This window comes from Lissotriton vulgaris, chromosome 2_1, assembly GCF_964263255.1.
Source record: "Lissotriton vulgaris chromosome 2_1, aLisVul1.2, whole genome shotgun sequence".
NCBI classification, from domain to species: Eukaryota; Metazoa; Chordata; class Amphibia; order Caudata; family Salamandridae; genus Lissotriton; species Lissotriton vulgaris.
The window spans coordinates 160677805-160699387 of record NC_141687.1 but is presented as its reverse complement, the minus strand read 5'-3'; the positions used below and the strand labels follow the sequence as shown (position 1 = coordinate 160699387).

Here is a 21583-nt window from a genome sequence, read left to right as displayed (position 1 = left end):
ATAAAAGAAATTTGTCATGAATGTGAAAAACCCATACGAATCACTGGAACTAATAAGCGGGATCAATATTCGATAAATAAATCGAGTCCTGGACACACCATGAATTCAAAGCCCGCCTTGGCTTCGCTGTATCCGCACAGCACACAAAGAAGTCACAAACACTATAGACTCCGGCTTCCCGTTGATGTTGAGCACAGCTTTGACCACAGCCTGCTGACTTGCCTTGCTTAAGCCGTTTTGGTCCATAAAAGATTTTAAGTGCAAAGCTAACTTTTTGACTGGTACAAATTCAGTCCTTTTATCCCAACCATGCTCCCATCACTTTCAACCTGAATACTCACCCTTGTCCCGGTCATGTGCAACCAGAGGACTGCGGTTGGTGTATAACTCTTATTAGCAATAATTTTAAATTCTGAATTAAAAAAAAACAATAACTTTAGTTCTTTTTATTAGGTTGTCAATTCAGTGTCATTTTATTTATTACATCCACTCAATTTTTCTACATTAGTGAGGGAGTTTTTTTGTTTTAGTGTTTTTATACTTAATTACTGTTTGAATAGGGAAACATCATTTACACATTGGCTCTAAGTTAAGCCTGTCTGCTCCGTGCCATAGCTACCAGGGGATTGGGCTCATGTTAGTTTAGTGACTTTAAGGGTTCACCTTTTCAAATTTGTGGTGGGTACTCCTCCCCCTCAACTAATACCCCAATTTCTTATAAAGTTGGCATTTAAATCTGATGCCGGGGGTGTAAACAGTACGAGCATCACAGGTATATTAAAGGAGCACACATTCAGCTCCTAAAGAGGTATCTTGACTGTATTGACAGATGGGAAATGCTTGCCATTGCACAACTCACTGTTACTCATTAAATCGCCCTCTGTAAGATTAAAGCCACATTTGACCCACTCGGTATTATCTATGTCTGAGCTAGTATGGCTTGGATACCAAGTTTCTTTCACCTAACATGAAAAGGGGACATCCTTATTGTTGCCAAAGAGCTCTGCATCACAGTACCTGTTCCTTAGTTTTTCATTTTTGCTCCACCTGTCTTGTTTAAGTGCCTCAGAATTCTTGGTGGGTAGTATGATCAATTGCGGTCATTAACTGATTGGATTGACTAGGTCACTGTAGGTCAGTACGGATTCACTGATTTTGTGTAATGGTTGAGAAGGTCATCATTACTATAAGTGCTAGTCAACGCCGTCTCAACATGCTTCAACACCCTGCGCATGCTCCACAAGATCTTCCGATGGATCCTGACCGAAACCAGGAAGACGGTCACCCAGGCACTCGTCACCAGCCGACTGGACTACGGAAACACCCTCTACGCCGGAACCACAGCTAAGCTACAGAAAAGACTACAACACATCCAGAACGTCTCCGCCCAACTCATCCTGGACATCCCCCGACGCAGCCACATCTCCGGCCACCTGAAGGACCTGCACTGGCTCCCCATCAGCAAGAGGATCACGTTCAGGCTCCTCTCCCACGCGCACAAGTCTCTCCACGACCTGGGCCCCAAGTACCTCAACGACCGCTTGACCTTCTACACGCCCACCCGCCAGCTACGTTCTACAAGCCTCGCCCTCACCGCACCACGCATCCGAAGAGCCACCGCCGGAGGTAGATCCTTCTACCTGGCGGCCAAGACATGGAACTCCCTCCCCATCCATCTTCAGCTGACCCAGGACCATCTGCCCTTCAGGAGATAACTCAAGACCTGGCTGTTCGAGCAATAGCGGACCCAAGCGCCTTGAGACCCTGCCGGGTGAGTAGTGCGCTACACAAATGTTATGATAGATTGAGTTTCATAGCATCCCAGTTAGCACCAACAAAAAGATCCAGCTATGTGTCTATCCAGTTTTACAAGGAAAGAAAAACATGACAGATAACATTTCTGCAGTCTCAGACAGTCACTGAAGAATTCAGGTTAAAGTCCTCTCCGGGAGGAACAGGTCTATAATCGGCCGTTCATAAAGAAACAGAAAATCAGGAAACCAAATTGGCCAACAATAAATGTGACTATTGGTAACATGGTTGTCGCCAAAATCAAAACATCAGTTCCAAAAGTTTTTTTTATACTTTGTTCCTTTATGATATAAGTGTATTCATTCATCCATTTGTTCTCATATATCTAGATAATAAATTCCAAAGAAAGTGATTCCTTCTTAAATGCCAGCCATGAAACTGAGCTCATAGCACCATAGGTAAAGTATTCCTAAACATTGGCTGTTTCCCAAAGCTTTTTTGCAGTCTCACACAAGACTCTTGTTTATAGCCTTCATTTCACATTTATACCTCCTTTATTTTTCTCTCATTATAAAACCAGTTGAAATATTGGACAATCTAAAAATAGTAAAGAAATAAATAAAAACAAATACCCTGGAGGAATGAGAGATCTAAGGAGATTCAGGACTGATTGTACATTAATCACCCCATGGAGGCCCCATGATATTGTAAGCTTATGGCAACTGGCAGAACACGGTCTGAATAATGGGAATAAGGGTTGGGAAGGAGACCTTGCATTTCTGGTGCTCAATAATGCAGAGACACAAGTAATTATATTCAAGCACATAAAGATACACTTCAGTGTTTTCAGAAATCATGAATGTAAATGGAGTCTACAAATCAACTGAAAGCACAAATGATGCTACTTACCACTCAAGAAACATGGAATGCCCGAAGATCTGTTGGTTTGGACGCAGAAGTCTTCTCCCATGGTGTTAAAGGGAAGATGCTCTCGGCCGTTATCAGTAAATCTCTGGTTAACAGCCAACAGCCCAAACTGGTTTGTCGGGTCCCTAAGTCTGCTTGCCAATGCCATATCACTTCCATACACTTGGCTTCCATCAATAAATGATGTCAAAATGTTAATCTGTTCACGGACAGTTGATCCTTCGTTGCAAACTGGAGCAGAGCGAAATAAAGGAATGCAGTCACTTCTGTTTGAAATCCTTGGATCATTGGGTGGAATCTGCAATAAAAACATCACAGGACAAGATAGTATGTTATTCTGATATATGATATGATGGCAATTCTAGGACTATATGACATCTTAGGGTAAATGCACAAAGTCAGTTGCAATCCGAGTATAAATGCCTCTTTGAAGGCACTGGATATTTGGTATGTACTTGACTGATTTATCTAGGATAGAGCTTACCTGGTGAGTTGTTCAAGGTAGAGAAAGGACAGAGGTTTAAGAGTGTGGTTATTGGCAGTGGAGATATAGAAACGTCGTACAAAGTAGTGGTATTTTGTGGGTTGCGTGGATTGAAGGAGAAGACTTAGAACCTCAAACAATACTGTTTATATGTAGGTGTGGGTGAGGATTCTTTGCATGTATTAATTCCTGTGATTTAAACATCTCTATGGCAAAGAAGAGAAAGATCTTGTATGGTTTCAGCTTGGATTGTGGTAATCATAAACTTCCAATGATGGATTTTAAGAGATAGACATAGTGGGTTGGTGTTCTTTGATTAGGCTACCAGAGATATAGGGGCATCAGTAAGAGAAAATTGAAGTACAACTCATATGGGAAGGTTTGTAAGAAACATTAAAAGCAGAGCTCGGAAAGCTCTAAGGTAGTTCCATGGATAGGGTAATGAAGAAGACCATGACATCTTAGATGACATTTATTTACTTGTTTGTTCATTCAATCTTAAACCATTCTTTATTAGCACACTAGGCTACATTCAAACGTTTTGCTAAATGGGAGATTCAAAGACTCTTCGATTTTGATAGGAGATATTTCAGGTTCTACAGATAGGTTGTCTCGGGTGGTAATATACTAATGGTTGGATTGGTTATTGGCATTGAATGTCTGGAAGGTCTTTGATAGACATTTGGAATGTAACATCTCAAAATTCCTTTGATGGAGCACCATTGGAGTGTTACTGGAGGTGAAGACAGTGGTGGTTACTATGGTTGCTCATTGGAAAAACAACGGTCAGATGACCCTTATAATTACAAAAGAAAAGTGTCTGACAGAAACTATAGCTGGATTATCCGACATAAATCCAGATGGCTGGATCAGTGCACATTCAGGATAGTTATAAAGTACGTAAATTAGTTCCGTTTACAATCAATACATGTATATTTGTGGATATTCTGAATATCTACCAACAATCACACCCCTAGATTATAGGTTGGGCACTCCTGACTTATGCTTGGTTGCAATTTGAAGGCTGATATCTTCATGTTCTTACTTCAAAATTAAATCTGGAATCTCTAATAAACAATTTGTATTTACTTCACACACTTTGTAAATTTAAGCAATCTCCAGCAATGATATCAGAGTGATGCAAGTAATAATGTAACAGTTGGGTTCTCAATACAACAGTGAAGATTATGCTGCCAGATAAGTTAATACCAATGCATTAGAACCCTAGTTTAAAGTTTAAAGATATTTTAAGAAGGAGAATGTTTGCATATTCTCCGAGTACCATCAGAGTTGAGGTGATCCAAAGCTCTTCAAGTAGCACTACTTAATTTAAGAGCTGGTTCTGAGAAAGCCTGAGAAACTGTTTGGCATCATTTTAGCCATTAGGAGAAGGAATTTGGTGCAAATTCCTGACCCTTTTCAGATTAAACACTATTTTGTTTGGGGGTTGTTCTATTACAGCTGTCTTGTAGATGACAGCCTTAATGGTTTATTTAATTGTTGCATTATTGGATAGCTTCTAGAATAACTTACTTAACTAATTCAATTGTTAATTGCTTGCATTAAGAATAGAAGGTGAACAGCTAGAGGAAGCCTAATTCTATCATGTGAACAGATATAGTACAGTAAACACTGGTCTGCATAATACCCTCAGTGGGAAGCAAGGTGGTGCCTTGACACAGGTGTGGTCACAGTCCATTCCCTCAACAAAGGTGGTTCTGGATGGAGTCTCTGGAGAAAGGTCCAGGTCATGGTCTGTCCACTGACCAAACTGCATGAAGATGAGTGACCGTTCATTATCCAGTGTGATTTCATTGTTTGGAAACTGGACAATCTGGTTTGAAACCGCACGTGCCTGGAATTAAGAACAGAAAGGTGATGGCCCTCCTTCTACAAACACAAATTGCTTAAACACATTCTTAATTCTTCAGACTCATCTTCTAGAAATGAATCAACCCTCTGCTTACAGCTAGGCCACTCCTTCCTATCCAGAAAAGAGATCATTTCCACTTCCTCTCAAAGTAACTTTCCTTTCCTCGTCTAGACAGGAGACCCCCACACTTTCTCTGAAAGTGAGACCACAAACTACTCTCCTGAAAAATTGATCCTCATCTCTATTCTTCTGGAAGAGTGACCCACCTTCTCTAATGAGACCCCCCACACACATGTTTCTGAAGTGAGACCTATATTCTTCCACAACCAATAAGACTTCTCATTGTATTACTGATAAGCCCACTTTCTCATTCTCTGGAAGTGAGACCGCCTTCCCATTTCTTGCATGGCTAGACCTGTTACTCTCTCAAAGTGAGAACACTGCCTTCTCTGCTGGGTGTGTGAACACCCATCCTCTCCTTTAATAGCATTCCCATGTTTTCAGGAAGTGGGACTATCCTTTCCCCTTTTGGATGCATCATAAGCTCTCCTTTTCCAAGCGTTCTCTGAAAAAGAAAGCAAGCCATTTGAATGTGTTGCCACTTCTCACATTCTTCTGGAAATAGGATCGCCCCATCCTGCTCTGAAAAATATTTCTCTCCTCACCTGAAAGTGTGGACACCCTTCTTATTCTGGAAATGTGAACTTCGCTGTTTCACTTGAAGTGCGACATCCCTGCCCCTTATCTGACATGAACCCAACATGCCATGCCATGAAGAGCCTAAAGAAGATGAACCTTTTCATTGGAAAGTTTCATGTAGTTCTATGCACAGTGCCAAAGTTAGTAGCAAAATGCAAAAAAAACTTTTCCAATGGAAAGTCTGATACTTCACCATGACTACACCTCACGATAAAATACGCATGTATAGGTGAGTGCATATTATATATATTTATGACCCTATATGTAGATTTTCTAAATGTATCAGCTTTAATAAATTCCTTTTTATTTTTCTCTATTACTGTACTCCTGTTATGCTCGATTCTCAAAACATATTTCAACGTAATATTTTATGTGTTCACTCCATTTAATCTAGTTTAAATAATTTAATTTTAATACTATTTATCTCCTTAACCCTTTTCGTATGCTTTCATTATTTACAAATACTTACCTGCACTGATATGGGGAGTAAAGATGAACCCAATGTAATGAATCATGATATAAATGTAGCAACTCACCAGCTAAGTAATGATACTTGATATATTTTATGAGCAGTGTCATGAAGGTACACTGCTTAAGTAGTGATGTGTGCATGTAATGTTGTGAGTTGTGTGTGGAATGTTCTCTGTGAGAGTCAGTAGGATCGGGAGGTTGAACAAACATTTGATCAAAGTTGGGTGTCCTATCTACATTTTACTGACTACTTTCCCTAGGAGCATATGTGGGACCGGATATATTCAAGAAGTAACCTGCCTGATTTGGTGATCTGTACTATGTACCCACTACAGAACGTGGTTTGTACAGCCCCTCTATTGTATGGTCTCCGGCCTTAAATCTGCACAAACACCACGCCAGCTTACAACCTCAAACTTGCTAATACTCTCCATTCACTGATACTTCGAAGCGAAGACGTGCACAATCTTGAATTGATTCTTATTGCTCAGAACAATTCTCTACTCTGCTTTTATCCCCCGAACTCAGTTATGCTTTGTTGTTACTTTGTATGCTTTGTTTTTGTATGCCGTGTTTTTACTAAATGTGCTATTCATACCTTGCTCACTATGTGAAGCGGTCTGATACCATACCTTGGGTCTGGTTCGTGCTATAGAGATCTCTAAAAATAAAATAAAAATATGGTAGGCTGACACCTTCCCTCTTAACCACTGGCTCTACCATCAGTCATATCACAGAGCAGAAGCCCTCCAACTTCACCATAGGTCCAGCCCCTCATACTCTACCAGAGGAAGTGCAAATCCATTTATTCTTCTGTTCTCTGTCCATCCTTTGGGGAGGGAATTTCCATCTTCATATTCCGCTGGAAGCCAACGAGCAAACCCCCTGTTTGAAGCACCGAGAAGCGGATTCCTCCTACAACGAGAATGTAAGACAAATGCAACAAATGCTGGGATTAAGCACTGCTAATAAACTTGGTGTTAAAACATTGCAAGGTCAACCATATTGAGATACCCACCTATAAATTGCTGCTGTGAAGAACAGTTTTTGAACTGAAAGTTGAGACATAGTAATAAAATGGTGTGGGTTGAAATTAATTGAAGAGAATGGAAAAGAATGTCAGGGAACACCAAATGCAATTCCATTACTGGGTGCTTAGTAACCACAAAATGGTTTCATAAGGTAGAAAGAAAGTCTTCATTAGAATTTCAGAAGAAAATATTTATAACCACCACTATTAGGGTTCGAGACGCATTGCTCTAAGGAGGCCTTGGATAACTGTTTGAAAGAGAGTGATGCACAGCTGTCTAGTTCTTTTGTTAAATATATGGATTATGCAGTCATTTTTTAAAAAAATTGCAATATCCTATAGCGCAAACGTGGCCCAAGGTAATTCAAGCGCTGTACAAGAGAATGCTAACTAATGTGGACAAACAATGGAAACCATAAGCTGCAGAACAATACAGTCAAGAAGAGGCAATGCATAGAGGAGCCTAATGCGCGCCTAAGATGGCCATGTAGGTGAGCAGCTCCGTCGGGACGAAACCCTTGCCCCATATCCTGAATCTATCCTCAGATGCAGTTGTGGGAAACTGTCAGCGGAGATCCGTGGCACCCCCTAAAGTAACTCCGGTCCTGATGTGAGATCGGGGACCAGAGCTATGCACGGCAAAGTTTTGGGCCTTTGTGACGCGCTGTGCCCGGAGCTAGAGTGTGATGAGCGGCCGGCCGCGAGTTTAACAGCCGCGGCCGAAACCGTAAGTGACCAGCCGGTTCGGAGAATCGCCGAACTTGATCTGGAAAGCAGAGAGACAGACCCGCGTGACTGGTCCTACATCACCCCCCCCCCTGGCTGCGCCTACATGCACCACCACCGAGCAGCCACTGGAGTTTCTTTAATACTGGTTGGAAGATGTTGGTCTGACGGAGGCGGGGGCTCAGCGAGGAGCAGTGTAGTGCCGCAGACTTTGCCCCTGATTATGCAGCGGGAGTCATGGCTGGAGCGGCGAATTGAGATACGCGACCCCGGTATTGAAGGAGCCGGGGGGCCTCTGGGGAAGCTGCCCTGCCTTTGTGCGCAGTACGCCAGAAGACGGCACCGATCGGCTGCAGGAAGCATGAGCGGCGGGATAGTCTGCCTCACTGGATGAGGCCTTTGTGGAGTGTGTTCACTTGATTGTGTTGTGGTGAGGCAGAATCTTGGTCATCTGCTCCCCTTCGCCCCTCCCCCCTTCTCTGACGCTGTGGAGATCTGGACTTTGTCCTGTCGGTGTCCCTACCAGATTGGTATCTGGTGGCGGTTGATGACAGGCGCAGGGGGTGGCCTGAGGGTCGATCTCAGGTCCGGAGGTAACTGAAGATGCGGAGTTTGGCAGGGACTGGTGTGTGGAGGAAGCTAATAAATTCACTGCACAATCTGGTGGACTCGTGGACGCTTTGTGCGTTTTATTGAGGGTCCTAACAGTGGATTAAAAATGGCGTCCATACCTGAAACAGAGAAGTCCCAATCTCAGTCCTCTAAGGGAGCTTGTTAAGTGCAGACTAACAAGCTGGACCGCTACACGACGTCCAATGGGTCCCCACAGGACTTAAAGAAGGGGCAGGACTCTGGAAAGGTCCTGGCCAAACCTCTGGTGGAACCTATGCTTCTTGATGTGATGGCAGCTATAGATGGGATAGAACATCCCTGGGACAGAAAATGGAGTCGCTTGATCATAAACTAGATACGGTGACTATCGAAGTCAACCTTATACGTGCAGATCTCACTAAAACTAGTAACTTGTAAGTCCCTGGACATCAAAACTGAGCTTGACGAATGTGGCGTCGCTACAGCAGGAGGTGCGGGAGCTCAAGAGGGCCAGGGAGCTCACGAGCTGTAAGCTTGACTATTATGAAGGGAGGGCCCGAATAAACAACGTCAGAATCGTTGGGGTTCCTGAAAAGGCCAAAAACCCGGAGCCGGATTTATACGTGGAAGATCTCGTCCTTAATCACCTTCAACCTAAAGGACGGAGTAATTTCTTTACTATCGAACGGGCGCATAGAGTCCCGGGTGGACGGCTAAGGCCAGGGGACTCCCCCACGTCGGCTGATTGCAAGAGTGCTTAATTTCAGGGATCGAGACGCTACCCTGAAGGCCTCCAGGTTGGGCGGCCCTCTCAAATTTGAGAACACTAGTCTTTCCTTTTTCCCTGATTTTACACAGGCGGTGCAGAGGCAGCGCCAGGGTTTCATGGGTATTAAGAAGAGGCTCATAGAAAGGGGTTTGAAGTATGCCATGATGTTCCCGGCCCGACTGCGGATTGAGCTCAATGGAAATCGTGGTTTTTTTGATAGCCCAGACGTTGCCTCAGACTGTTTAGATGCACAACCTGTCCCGGAGACTGAGCAACCGGGAACTGTGGAGGAGGGTGATGAGTTAGAGCAAATAGAGGGTGCCACCTTTGGAAATTAACATGGGGGTGTCCAGCAAGCTTATTTTACTGTTATGACCGTAAGAGATGAGTGTCGCTATAGACATGGGTTGAGAGTTAAGGGGGTTCTTAATAGCGGTCTTCCTCCTCATTGCTATCTTTAGTTAGTCGGTTAGTTAGTGTACGGGGCGACAGGCACACTGCAAGTTGGGGTTAGGTGAAAGCCAAGAGCAGGGGTGCAGGGTGGGGTAAGGTGAGTTGGGAATGTTATCATTGGGGTGTTTTTTTTCTTGTTTGGTCTGGTGCGTTTTCAGTTTATTAGCCCAGGTATCGGGTGGGACTGCAGCATGTGTGATTTGCAACAGAGAGGATCGCTGCTCCATTTTCATGTTTGATGGGGGTAGGGAACTTCAGGTATTGAGTTGGAATGTGAATGGACTGGGGACAAAATTAAACGTACTATTGTTCTTCGGTATCTTAAACGTCAATCACCGGACGTGGTCTTGCTCCAGGAAACACATTTAGTTGGCAATTCCTGTAATGCGAGGCATAGAATGGGGTACAAGTTGGTGGCCCATGCTGGTTTCACGTTGGGATCCAGTGGGGTGGGAACCCTTATTCGGAAGGCGCTCCCATTGTTGATCGACTCCAGGTTGGAGGATGACAGAGGCAGATATGTTGGGGTGACAGGTCGCTGGGAGGGGCATATCCTTACCTTCTTGTCGGTGTATTTTCCCCCAGATATGCAGGCCACTACTTTTGGTGATCTGGGAAAGCTCCTGTTGGACCTGCCAGTGGGACTCTTGATCTTGAGGGGGGGGGGGGGGGGGGGGGGGGGGGGGGAGGGATACGGGGTGATTATATTGCAGTGGTTTCTGGACAGGCATCCCCAGCGAGATACGGGGCGCACCCAGCAATGGCTGCCTGACTGATGCAATAGGTTTGGTGGCTAGCTGGAGGCTGCTCCACCCAGACCAGAGGCAATACACCTTTTACTCTGGAGCTCACGGTAGTGTCTCTCGCCTGGATTATTGTTTGGTGCCGGCGGCCCACACATCTTGTATAACTCAGGCGGTTCATTTGGCTAGGGGCTTCTTGGACCATTCCCCTCTTTGGTTTCGGTTTTGTGGTGTGTTGCTGTTAATTCAGCAGGTAGAGTAGCACCTATTATTCCCTGGTATATGCGGAACCCCAGACTCTGTAAGGACCTCATTAAGGCTCTAGACCATTATTATTATGCCACTGAAAATTTCCACCGGCTACACCCCATAGGAGGAACTGGGACACTCCCTCTGTACCTTGGTTCACAGAAAACCTAAGACTGCTTAAACAAGCATGTCGTAGGCAGGAAATAAATGGAGGCGTCATTATGAGCATTCAGAAAAAAATACAAACTTATTTTAGCCTCATAAAAATGTTATTTTTAAAGAAAAATCCAAATACTTCCTTCAGAAGATAGAAGCAGCCAAAAATTCAACAAAATAACTTTTTGCAACTGTTAAACAGTTATCTAAACCTCCTGAAATGGGGTTTCAGGGAATGGACAAACCATCTATAATTCATTGGCTTCCTTTTTTCAAGATAAGGTCAAGTCGGTTTTTAATCTTTTTTCCTCTAAACTTTGACTAATCACAATGACTCTCAAACTAAAAATAATTAATGTCACGGTGACTCCCAAATTGAATCTGACTTTCATTTGCTGAACTCTCCCATGTTCAAACTAAAGCCATCCTTTCGTAGCCAACACTATTTCAGAACACTTAACAGAAATGTTGAATCTTATGATTAAGTCAGGAAAAGTTCCCAGTTTCATGGAAGATCGCTTATAGTCTTCCTTTAGTTAAAAAAGCTAAACTAGATCCTTTAGATCCTGGGAACTACTGTCCCAATTCCAGATTGCACCTTCCGGCGAAAATAATCGAAAAAGCTATTATTCTGCAGTTTACAGCCTTCATTGAGGACTAAAGCCACCTAGGCCCTAGTCAATTCGGATTTAGGTAACATCACAGTACAGAATAGGCATCGAGAAGTGCTTTGGAACAGATTATATGGACGTTGGATGCCGGGGGCAGTGCAGTGTTGTCCTATTGGACCTCTCAGTGGCATTGGACTCTGTAAACCACCAAATCCTGCTGAATAGGATGGAGGATATTGGGGGTAAAAGATAAAGCCCCTGCTTTGGTCAAATGATTTTTGTCAGACAGAATTCAGTTTGTTGCATTTGACAAATTTAAAACCTCATCCTTCTCTCCCTTCTGGCGTCCTCCAGGGTTAGTCTCTTAGCCCGACCTTATTTAACATTTATGTAGCCCCTTTGGCCAAACTTATTAGATCTTTTGGGTTCTCTGCAGTCACTTATGCAGAGGATATCCAATTCGTGATCTCAGTATCATCTAATGTTTCAGAGACAGCAAAGCGTTTTTACAACTGTATGCAGGAGATCGGAAAGTGAATGGTCCAAAACTGCTTAAAGTTGAATTCAGGCAAGACCGAGGTACTGCTTTTGGGAAGGACCCTTCCTTTAGGTCCCAAGACTGGCAGCCCCCTGCACTCTGCCAACTTCCATCACCAGTTAAAAAGGTAAAAAATCATGGAGTTATTTTTGATAATCAACAAGCCTTCAAAGAGCACATAAATGCAATCACGTCTTCCTCCTTTACTATGAATCTTTTAAGAAAGGCCTTTCCCTTCATTCCAAAAGACCTGCAGAAAACTAATTTCCACTCCGATACTCTCAAAAATGGACTATGCAAATGCTCTTTTCGTAAAAATAGGAAAAAAGTCTAAATAAGCTTCAGGTCCTACAGAACTCAGCCGCTCGCCTTTTACTTGCCATACAAAAGATAATCAGTATCAGCTGCACTTCCGCTTCTCCACTGGTTACCAATTGAGAAGCGCATACAGTTTAAGGCCCTGTGCATTGCTTTCAGGGCTCTTCACGGGGAAGACCCACAAGTTTAACCGTTGGTTTCATTGGTATTTTCCGGCACAATTCCTTCGCTTGGAAACATGCAATATTATTCCTAGAGTAAAAAGAGCAAAATGGGGCGGGAGCGGTTTTATAGGCAGTACCTCCCATCTCTGGAACAGCCTTCCCTTATTCCTGAAAAAGGAACCAACCTCCTCTGCTTTAGAAATAAACGAAAAACCTGTTTTTTCAACCTGTAGGAGTCTCTAAACTCTGGCCAGCCTCCTAACCTGGTACTCTCCGGTTAGCTAGCTTGGGCGCCTAGACACCTTAGGGTAGTAGTGCGCGTTTATTATACATTTTTATTTCATTTCATTCAAATTTCTGAGCCGTTTGAGCTAGACACTATTTTTTTTGTTAAAATCTAAGGGACTATGCAACAGATTGATTTTTTAACAGCTGCGGCAGATCGATAATTATGCTGAAAAACGGAACAACCACAGTTACATAACTCCAGTGGCCCTTATAGCTCAGAGTGACCCACGGGCATTATAGGTCAAAAGAAGCCATGCTGAGCACATTTACCTGTTGTTGCATTCACCAGTGATGGTTCTGTATCGACTGTTCGGACAAGCTGTCGGCATTGACTGATAGGCACACCCAGTGACCTTTGAGACGGAGTGAAGCTGTTCGGCAGTGAGTATATCTGCAAAATGTTACAACAAAAGTAATATTAAATCCTTACTAATCCTCCCACCCCTATATTACTCAAAATATACTTTTTAACTCACTACATTCGCCAACCCCTTCCAATCCCCGTTTTGTTTCAATTCTATTTACTATGCTTGCCTAACAAGCACTTTTATCAAAATTGTTTTTCCCAAAGAAACCTTAATTGGTTAGATTTGGAGCTGTTTTACTGGTCTTCTCAAATTGTTCCTTTATCTGCTAATAGTCTTGTCTTCTTTAAGTATAAAATGTACAAAGTGCATTCTGGGAAATGAAGAGAAATGGGGCACTGTACAAAAAGAATCCAAATAAGAACAGAAGGATACATCTTCGATAAATGGATAAAAAGAGCGTTGGGAAAATGTTAAATGGATTACAAATTAAAAAATGCAACAATTTACACAAAATCACAATGAAAATTACAAATATTCAGTATAATAGATACTTCAAGTGAGAGGTCACGGAACAATAACAAACCTGCAATAGTCTACCCAAAGAAATGTGCTTTAGTGCATTTCAAGAAACAATTACTAAGGAGATTGTGAGGATTTCAACTGACAAAGAATTTTAAAAAATATAGTACAACATCAGAACATGCTTTATTTGAAAACTGCCTATTGAAATGGAAAAACTTTGCCTATTGAAATGAGGGTATGTCAACACAATATATGCCCTTACTGATGTTGTAATACCTCAAATGCACCAAACTAAAGTATGGAGGCTGTGTGCCAGACCGACCCAGATCTCTTCCCAAGAGAGAAGTCTTTTTCAGAGAGAGTGTCTTCCACCCACCAACAAAGGCTTCTCTACCAACCCTTGCTAAACTCTGGGAATGGAGAATTGAAGGAATTTGGTTTTCAGGAGTCATGTGCTGTTGGTCATAGGCTTTGGTCGCACGTAGAGGACTTTGGTCTCTATGCCCATGACTGCTGGCACAGGTTGAAGTGAGGCAGAGTCTACATTACCACAAGACAGTAGTTGCAGTGAATGTCAGGTCTTCTAACCCATTCCAAAATGGACACTTAACAGGGACTCCCTGTTAGCTTGTAAAAGAAATTACTTTCAGCTTCCCTACATTCATATTTATAGTCACCATATTCTGTTCTCTTAGTTCAAGTTCAGAGATTTGTATAGCGCACTACTCACCCAGTGGGTCTCAAGGCGCTTGTGGGGGGAGGGGGGTACTTTACTTATCGAATATCCAAGTTTTAAGTTGTTTTCTGAAGGAGAGGTGGTTCTGTGTAAGGCGGAGGTGGGTGGGGAGAGAATTCCAGGTTTTGGCCGCTAAGTAGGAGAAGGATCTTCCCCCCCCATGGTGAATCGGTGGATGCGCGGAATGGTGGCGAGGGCCTGATTGGACGAGCGAAGTTGGCGGGTGGGGGTGTAAAAGGACAGGCGCGTGTTGAGGCATTCGGGTCCTAGGTCGTAGAGGGCTTTGTGTGCGTGGGTGAGGAGTCAGAACGTTATCCTCTTGTTGACAGGGAGCCATTGGAGGTCTTTAAGGTGACCGGAAATGTGAGCTTGGCGAGGGATGTCTAGTATGAGTCTGGCTGAGGAGTTTTGGATGTGTTTGAGTTTATTCTGAAGTTTTGCTGTTCCGGCGTAAAGGGTGTTTCCGTAGTCCAGTCGGCTTGTGACTAGTGCGTGGGTGACCGTTTTTCTTGTTTCGGTGGGGATCCAACAGAATATTTTTTTGAGCATGCGAAGGATGTTGAAGCATGATGAAGAAACGGCGTTGACTTGTCTGGTCATCGAGAGGGAGGAGTCCAAGATGAAGCCAAGGTTACGTGCGTGGTCTGTTGGTATGGGTGCTGCTCCCAGGGCCGGTGGCCACCATGAGTCGTCCCAAGCAGTGGGGGATGAGCCTAAGATGAGGACTTCCGTTTTGTCCGAGTTTAGTTTGATGGCTGTTCTTCATCCACTCGGCTACATCCTTCATTCCTTCGTGTAAGTTGGCTTTGGCGGTGTTTGGGTCTTTGGTGAGGGAGAGGATCAGCTGGGTGTCATCTGCGTAGGAGATGATGAGGTTGTGTTGGCGTGCGATGAGTGAGAGGGGCCTCATATATACGTTGAAGAGAGTGGGGCTGAGTGACGATCCTTGTGGTACGCCGCAGATGACTTCGGTGGGTTCCGATCTGAGGGGGAAGGTGGACTCTCTGGGTTCTTCTGGCGAGGAACGAGATGATCCAGTCCAATGCTTTTCCTTGTATTCAGACGCTGTTGAGGCGTTGTATGAGGGTGCTATGACAGGCTGCGGAGAGGTCAAGTAGGATGAGGGCAACTGTTTCTCCGTTGTCCAGCAGTGTTCTGATGTCGTCTGGTTTCTGCGATGAGGGCGGTTTCGGTGCTGTGTTTGGCTCGGAAGCCGGATTGTGAAGGGTCGAGGTATTTGTTGGATTCAAGGAAGGCGGCGAGCTGACTGTTGACGGCTTTCTCAATAACTTTGGCAGGGAATGGGGGAGCGAGATGGGGCGGTAGTTCTTAAGTTCCGTGGGGTCTGCTGTGGGTTTCTTCAGAAGGGCGCCAAGTTCGGCATGTTTCCAGCTTTCCGGGAAGGTAGCGGAGTTGAGGGAGCAGTTGATGACGTCACGGAGATGGGTGCGATTGTGGAGTCTGCTTTGTTGAAAATGTGGTGAGGACATGGGTCGGTAGGTGATCCTGAGTGGATGGAGTTCATCAGGTGGATGGTGTCTTCAGTAGTGATTGGGTCCCAGGCGCAAAGGTTGGTAGAGGGGCGGTTTGGTTTGGGGGTGGGTGAAGTGAACTGGTCTCCGAACTGATTATCAAAGCTGTTATGTATGTCTGCGATTTTGTTGTGGAAGAAAGAGGCTAGGGAGTCGCAGAGGACTTGGGAGGGAGTGATGTCATTGGTGCCGGCAGTGGGGTTTGTAAACTTTGACGATGTTGAATAGTTCCTTGCTGTTGTGGGCGTTGTCGTCGAGTCGATCCTTGAATGCTGATTTCTTGGTGGATCGGATCCGTTGGTGGTGTTTGCGGGTGGCATTCCTGAAGGCGGTCAGGTTGTCAGTGGTTGGGTTTTTTCTCCAGGCCTTCGAGGGTACGACAGAACTTCTTGGATGTCTAGGATATGGTCATCGTTGAACCAGGGGGCTTTTTTGCCACTTTGCTTGATTTGATGGTTTTTCAAGGATGCTAGTTCGTTGGCGCTGTGGGTGATCCATTGTGTGAGGTTGATGGTAGCTTGGTTTGGGTTCGATGATTTGGCAGGGGGGTTTTTGTGAAGCGAAGTGAGGAGCTGGTCGGTGGTAATTTGTTCCAGTTTCTTCGGGGGATTGGTTGAGGGAGGTTGTGGGTCGTGGTCTTTTTGTAGTTGAAGTGAACGCAGCTGTGGTCCGTCCAGTGGAGAGCTGTGGTGTGGTTGAAGGAGATGTGCTTGCTGGAGGTAAAGATTGGGTCGAGCGTGTGCCCAGCACAGTGGGTGGGGGTATCAACAAGTTGTTTTAGTCCGAGATTGGCCAAGTTGTCCAGGAGGGTGGTGGTGTTGCTGTCGTTTTTCTTTTCCAGGTGAAAGTTGAGGTCTCCCAGTAGAATGTAATTCTCAGAGGGGAGGGCGTGTGGGCTGATAAAGTCAGTGATGTCTTCGCTGAATTGTGTGCGGGGTCCGGGTGGTCTGTAGATGAGGGTGCCTCCGAGTGTGGTTTTGGGGTCGGTGTGGATCTAGAAGTTAAGGTGTTCGGCGGCTGCGAGGTGATTGTCTGAGCTGGTCGTGATGCGAATGGAGTTCTTATGTACGATGGCGAGGCCTCCTCCAGTTTGGATGGTGCGGTCTTTTCGGATGATCTTGTAGCTGTCCGGGATGGCTATGGTGATGTCGGGAGCTGATGAGGCGTTCATCCAGGTTTCTGTAAGGAAGGCGACGTCCGGCGAAGTGGTATCAAGTAGGTTCCAGAGTTCAATGGCGTGTTTGTGGACCGAGCGGGTGTTTAGTAGGATGCACTTCAGGTGAATAGTGTTGGAGTTCTGTTTGGAGTCTGGATTTAGAGTGGGTCCTGATGCAGTCGAGTTTGCAGGAGTGGCAGGTGAAGGGTCCATGGGTGTGTCCAGGGGCGGCTTGGTAGCAGTCTTGGAGTCGGCCGGGGTGGAGTGCTGAGAGGGATGCGGCATCATACGTTAAGCGGATGGATTTGGATTTGCGGGGGCCAGGGGGTCTGGCGCTGGGCGCGGTCCAGGTGCGGACAGGCGTAGATGGGCTTACCTTTGGCGCGCCTTCGGCGCGATCGCTGCGCATGAACGCTGCGCGCAAAAGCATCTGTCATATGTGGATGGCGGAGGGGGCGGGGGTGAGGGAGGATCAGCTGGGAGGCGGGAGCGGGGTGGAGAGCCAGGCTGGGAAGGCACAAACAACAACAAAATGGCAGCAAGCCAAAAGTCACATAGGACGAGACCCCAACAATAGTTATTAAAAAGGGAAGTGTCACCGGCACAATCATGCACAAATAATTCAAGGCAGCAGTGCACAATCGATTAACAATGAAAGCGCAGCTCAGCAGGCAGCTACGATAGCGCTACGTTACAAATACAGTCAAGGCGCTAATCAGGCAAAAATGGTGGCAGGGGCAATGCGATCAATGGGCAGCTGATAATGAAGGCAAGGAGCACTCAGGCTGTATAGTGCTACGATACCAGAATGGGATCAGGGAGCAGCGTGAGGAGCGACCGCTTCTGAGGGTCTCAGGACGGTCACCGGTCATATCCAGGCTATGATACGGATATTTCAGCCTCTGTCCTGGAGTTTGGTGAGACTGACTGAGGATGCTGGGCCTCATGGCCTCCTGCATCCTGCTTGTGACACATGGCCACTGATGTATGCAGGCTCTGCAGTGGGACCTGCAGTTCCAGTGGTTATAGCATCTGGGAAATCTCTCCAACATGGTCCAGATCTCGGAAGGCTCTGCAAAAGATCTGCAGTAGTTCTCAGCGGCAGACCCCTTTCCCTTCACCAACCAGAGCTGACTGTAGTGACAGATGTCACTCCTGGGATGGGGCGGCCATCTGTGAGAGGTGAGATCAGAGGGCTCTCTTCTCTGGCAGATTCCGGACTCCACATCAACATGTTGGAGTTCCGAGTGATCCAGCTGGAATTGAAAGCCTTTCTACTCCATCAAGGGAAGGCTTGTGCAGGTGTTCAGACAACACAACCGCCATGTATTACTGCAACAAACTGGGCAAGGTGGGGTCGTGGACCTTTTGTCAAGAGGTCCTGCATCTCTCGACATCACTGGAATGTCAGGGTATTTCCTGAACAGGCTGCTAATTGTTGTACTTCTTTCATATGCAGTACAGTCTATTGTTGTTAGTACTCGGTCTCCTCTGGTTGGGGACACTGAGCATGGTCTACGTGGTTGTATTGAGCCTCCTCTAGTTGTTTAACCTCTAAACGGTCTCTTAGGTTGTAATCGACTGTCTTGAGGTAGCTTTATTGAACATGGTCTAGTTGGCAATAGGAAACATTGTCTAGTTGGCAATAGGAAACAATCACTTACTGGTTGTACTAAGCAGTCTGTCAGTGGTGTGTTAAAATGAACAGAATGTCAGTGGTTGTATCTGACATCCTGCAGTTGGATACCCTCTGATGAGTCTCACTGGTTGCAGAGGGCAGCCTCTTTCCAGCTATATTATAGAATACCTGATAATTAATACTAATCAGTCTCTTAGTGGGTATGCCAAACAGTCTGCCAGTGGCTGTACAGGGCCCTCTGGTTGGTTTGACTGAGCAGTACTTTGCTAGTTGCTGGTTAGTGAACAATCACCTCCAAGGGCTATCCAACGGTCTCTTACCTGTGATATTGAAGGGCCTCTGATAGGAGTTCTCCACTCTCTCCTTCAACAACTGGAAGGTGGTCTCCATATAATCCGCTGCCCGAATGGCGGTCCTGCTGCCTGCCACCGGCTGCTTGAAGAAAGCCATGATGTCCGAAGGCGAGAGGCTCCCCTGCTTCAGTTTGTTCTTTAAACTGGGAAGGAAAAATATAATTTGGGTCTGGTCAATTTGTTGGGTCTTTAATTTTTAGTTAAATGTGTCAATTGCCAGTGCTGCAAATGAAGACCTTGAGCTACACACAGATCACGAACAGCACCGCAGCAATGCAAACCTCGCGGCCCAGGACTGGAGCTACATGTCTTAAGTTCTGATTCACTTTTATGTTCATCAAAGAAGTGAGCTTTGAAGTGCAGTTACTCTTTCCATTGCTAGATATGAAACTAACGTGTACCCCCTTTGCCTTATTTTATGAAGCTAACTTCTCTAGAACAGTGTTCCTTGCATGCTGTAGCTCCCCATTAGGAAAGATTTTCAAATTGTGAGCTTGGACAGAAGGTTCTTGAAGGCAAAACTGAAAGACAAAGATTTATCCCAAAACTAACGTTTTACAGATTAGTGTTGACAATTTGAATTTAGGATGTGCGAAGAGTCTACACATTCTTAACCCGTTTAAGATTAATGTCACTGAGAGCTCTTGAACAGTCCTCCTGCGATCCTCCAATGGAATCAAATATTAGGAGCAGATCATCTGTGTATTGAACAGGACTGTATCACTAAATACCTTTTCTGCTCGATTTCTACAGACCACCGCTAGCCTCAATATGTGTTTAATAAATTGGAATAGTACTAAGGTCCACGTTGAGTGCCCGGCAAATGCGAATTAGTGCACAAACAGGAGTTCATGCCTGAATCAAGATGCCTGGTTTTGCAATAATTACAACACCCACTTAATTTTGCAAGCACAATTTTTTCGCAGCTAAAACCTCAGTGGAATTTGTGGGGTTAATACCATCAAACTCCCACTGTATGTCAGACATTTTATAAGCAATGTAGTTCTCAGATGTCTCCTATCTCTTCTTTCACTCCTTGCTTTCATGCTCCTTTCTGTTTTTCTTTCTCTTCTTCACTGTTATGATATGTAGGGCCTGTAAAGAATTATTTGGTCTAAAAGAGAGTGGACTAATCGATTCAAACCCTGCAACAGATTTGCTAATGTGTTCTTGTATAAAAAATAAAACATGTTGAAATAAAAAATATCAAACTCCGAATGTGCAGCCCAGCCTGGCTGATGAGGGGTGATACCCCAAAACCGGTCCCAGGATGCTTGTTTTCCGGTCCAGGGAGGACCTGGCCAGTCAGTTCGTGATGGACTGTTCCCTTGGGGAGCAGGGTCAAGGCTGATTTGCATATGGATGGGTCTAAACTGGAATGGCGTGGTGATCATAATGATGGATTATACTCATATCTGAGACTAGGGGTGAATGTTTAACAATGTTCAGCATTCCGTCCATCATCTTTTTGTGATGCATATCCTATTGTGGCCGAAAATATCAATACCATGGGTTTGGTTGTTACTAAGTGTGATGTTGTTGCACTTTTCTGATTTCCACACTTCAGAATGAGGACTAACGTGGTAATACTGCATATTTTGTCCTCCTCTGTGGTTTGTAAACTGTTGGTGCAGTGTTTTTGCCAGCACTAATTCCACTAGATTTTACTTGGTAAAAATTGTGTGATGAATCACAGTAAAACTCAAAATACCAATTTGGTGCAAAGTGCCCACTGGCATTGAGGGCCATAGCAGGTCATGTCATGAAACGGATGTACAGTTACTGAATCTTACAAAGTTGGAAAGCTGGCCTCAGGAAAAAGACGGTCCTACATAATCTCTGCAAGATCTTTTTAGGTGTGAGGAGTGGAGTTAGCGGTCAGGATATCAAGATCTAAAGTAAAGTAGGAGTGGCATACTTCACCAGCAGAGAAAAATGAGGCACAACACACATGGGAAGGGTAGCGTACGCTCCCTCACGTAGAGCAAAAATAGGACCTGATGTAAAGTTTCAAAGCGGGTTACTCCATCATAAAATCACAGACGCGACGGATATCCCATTAACCTTATTATAAGTACCTTCGGCTATCCTACACTTGTAATAAGGCGAACGGGATAGCCACCAACTTTGTGACAGAGTACTCGGTCCTCTAAACTAGATTAGGCCCATAGTATCACCAGCAGCAATGAATGTTTCAGCATCGGAGAGAGGAGAGGTGCGACACATACAGGGTACTCTAAGCCACCCTATATGCACAGAACCGGCATAGTATCTACAGCAGCAATGAGTGCTTCACCTGAGAGAAGAGGTGTGACACACATGGAAGGTAGACTAAGCCACAACACATACACAGAACAGATTTAGCATCACCAACAGCAATGAATGCTTCACCATCGGAGCGAGGAGAGGTGTAACGCCTGGAGGGTAGAATAAGCCACCCCACATACAAAGAACGGACATAGTATCACCAGCAGCAATGAATGGTTCACCATCTG

The 21583-nt window shown here is 44.9% G+C and overlaps 1 protein-coding gene across 1 annotated transcript in view; it reads right to left on the bottom strand.

The window, feature by feature from the left end:
* Positions 1-21583, bottom strand: part of LOC147729750 (eosinophil peroxidase-like) — a 43508-nt gene that overhangs the window by 17735 nt on the left and 4190 nt on the right. The window contains exons 3-7 of the mRNA XM_086954635.1: positions 19056-19231; positions 13113-13233; positions 6992-7121; positions 4812-5018; positions 2662-2977 (exon numbers count right to left, since the gene is read on the bottom strand). Of these exons, the coding sequence (XP_086810761.1) occupies positions 2662-2977; positions 4812-5018; positions 6992-7121; positions 13113-13233; positions 19056-19231 (950 nt within the window). The remainder of the gene's footprint in view (positions 1-2661; positions 2978-4811; positions 5019-6991; positions 7122-13112; positions 13234-19055; positions 19232-21583) is intronic.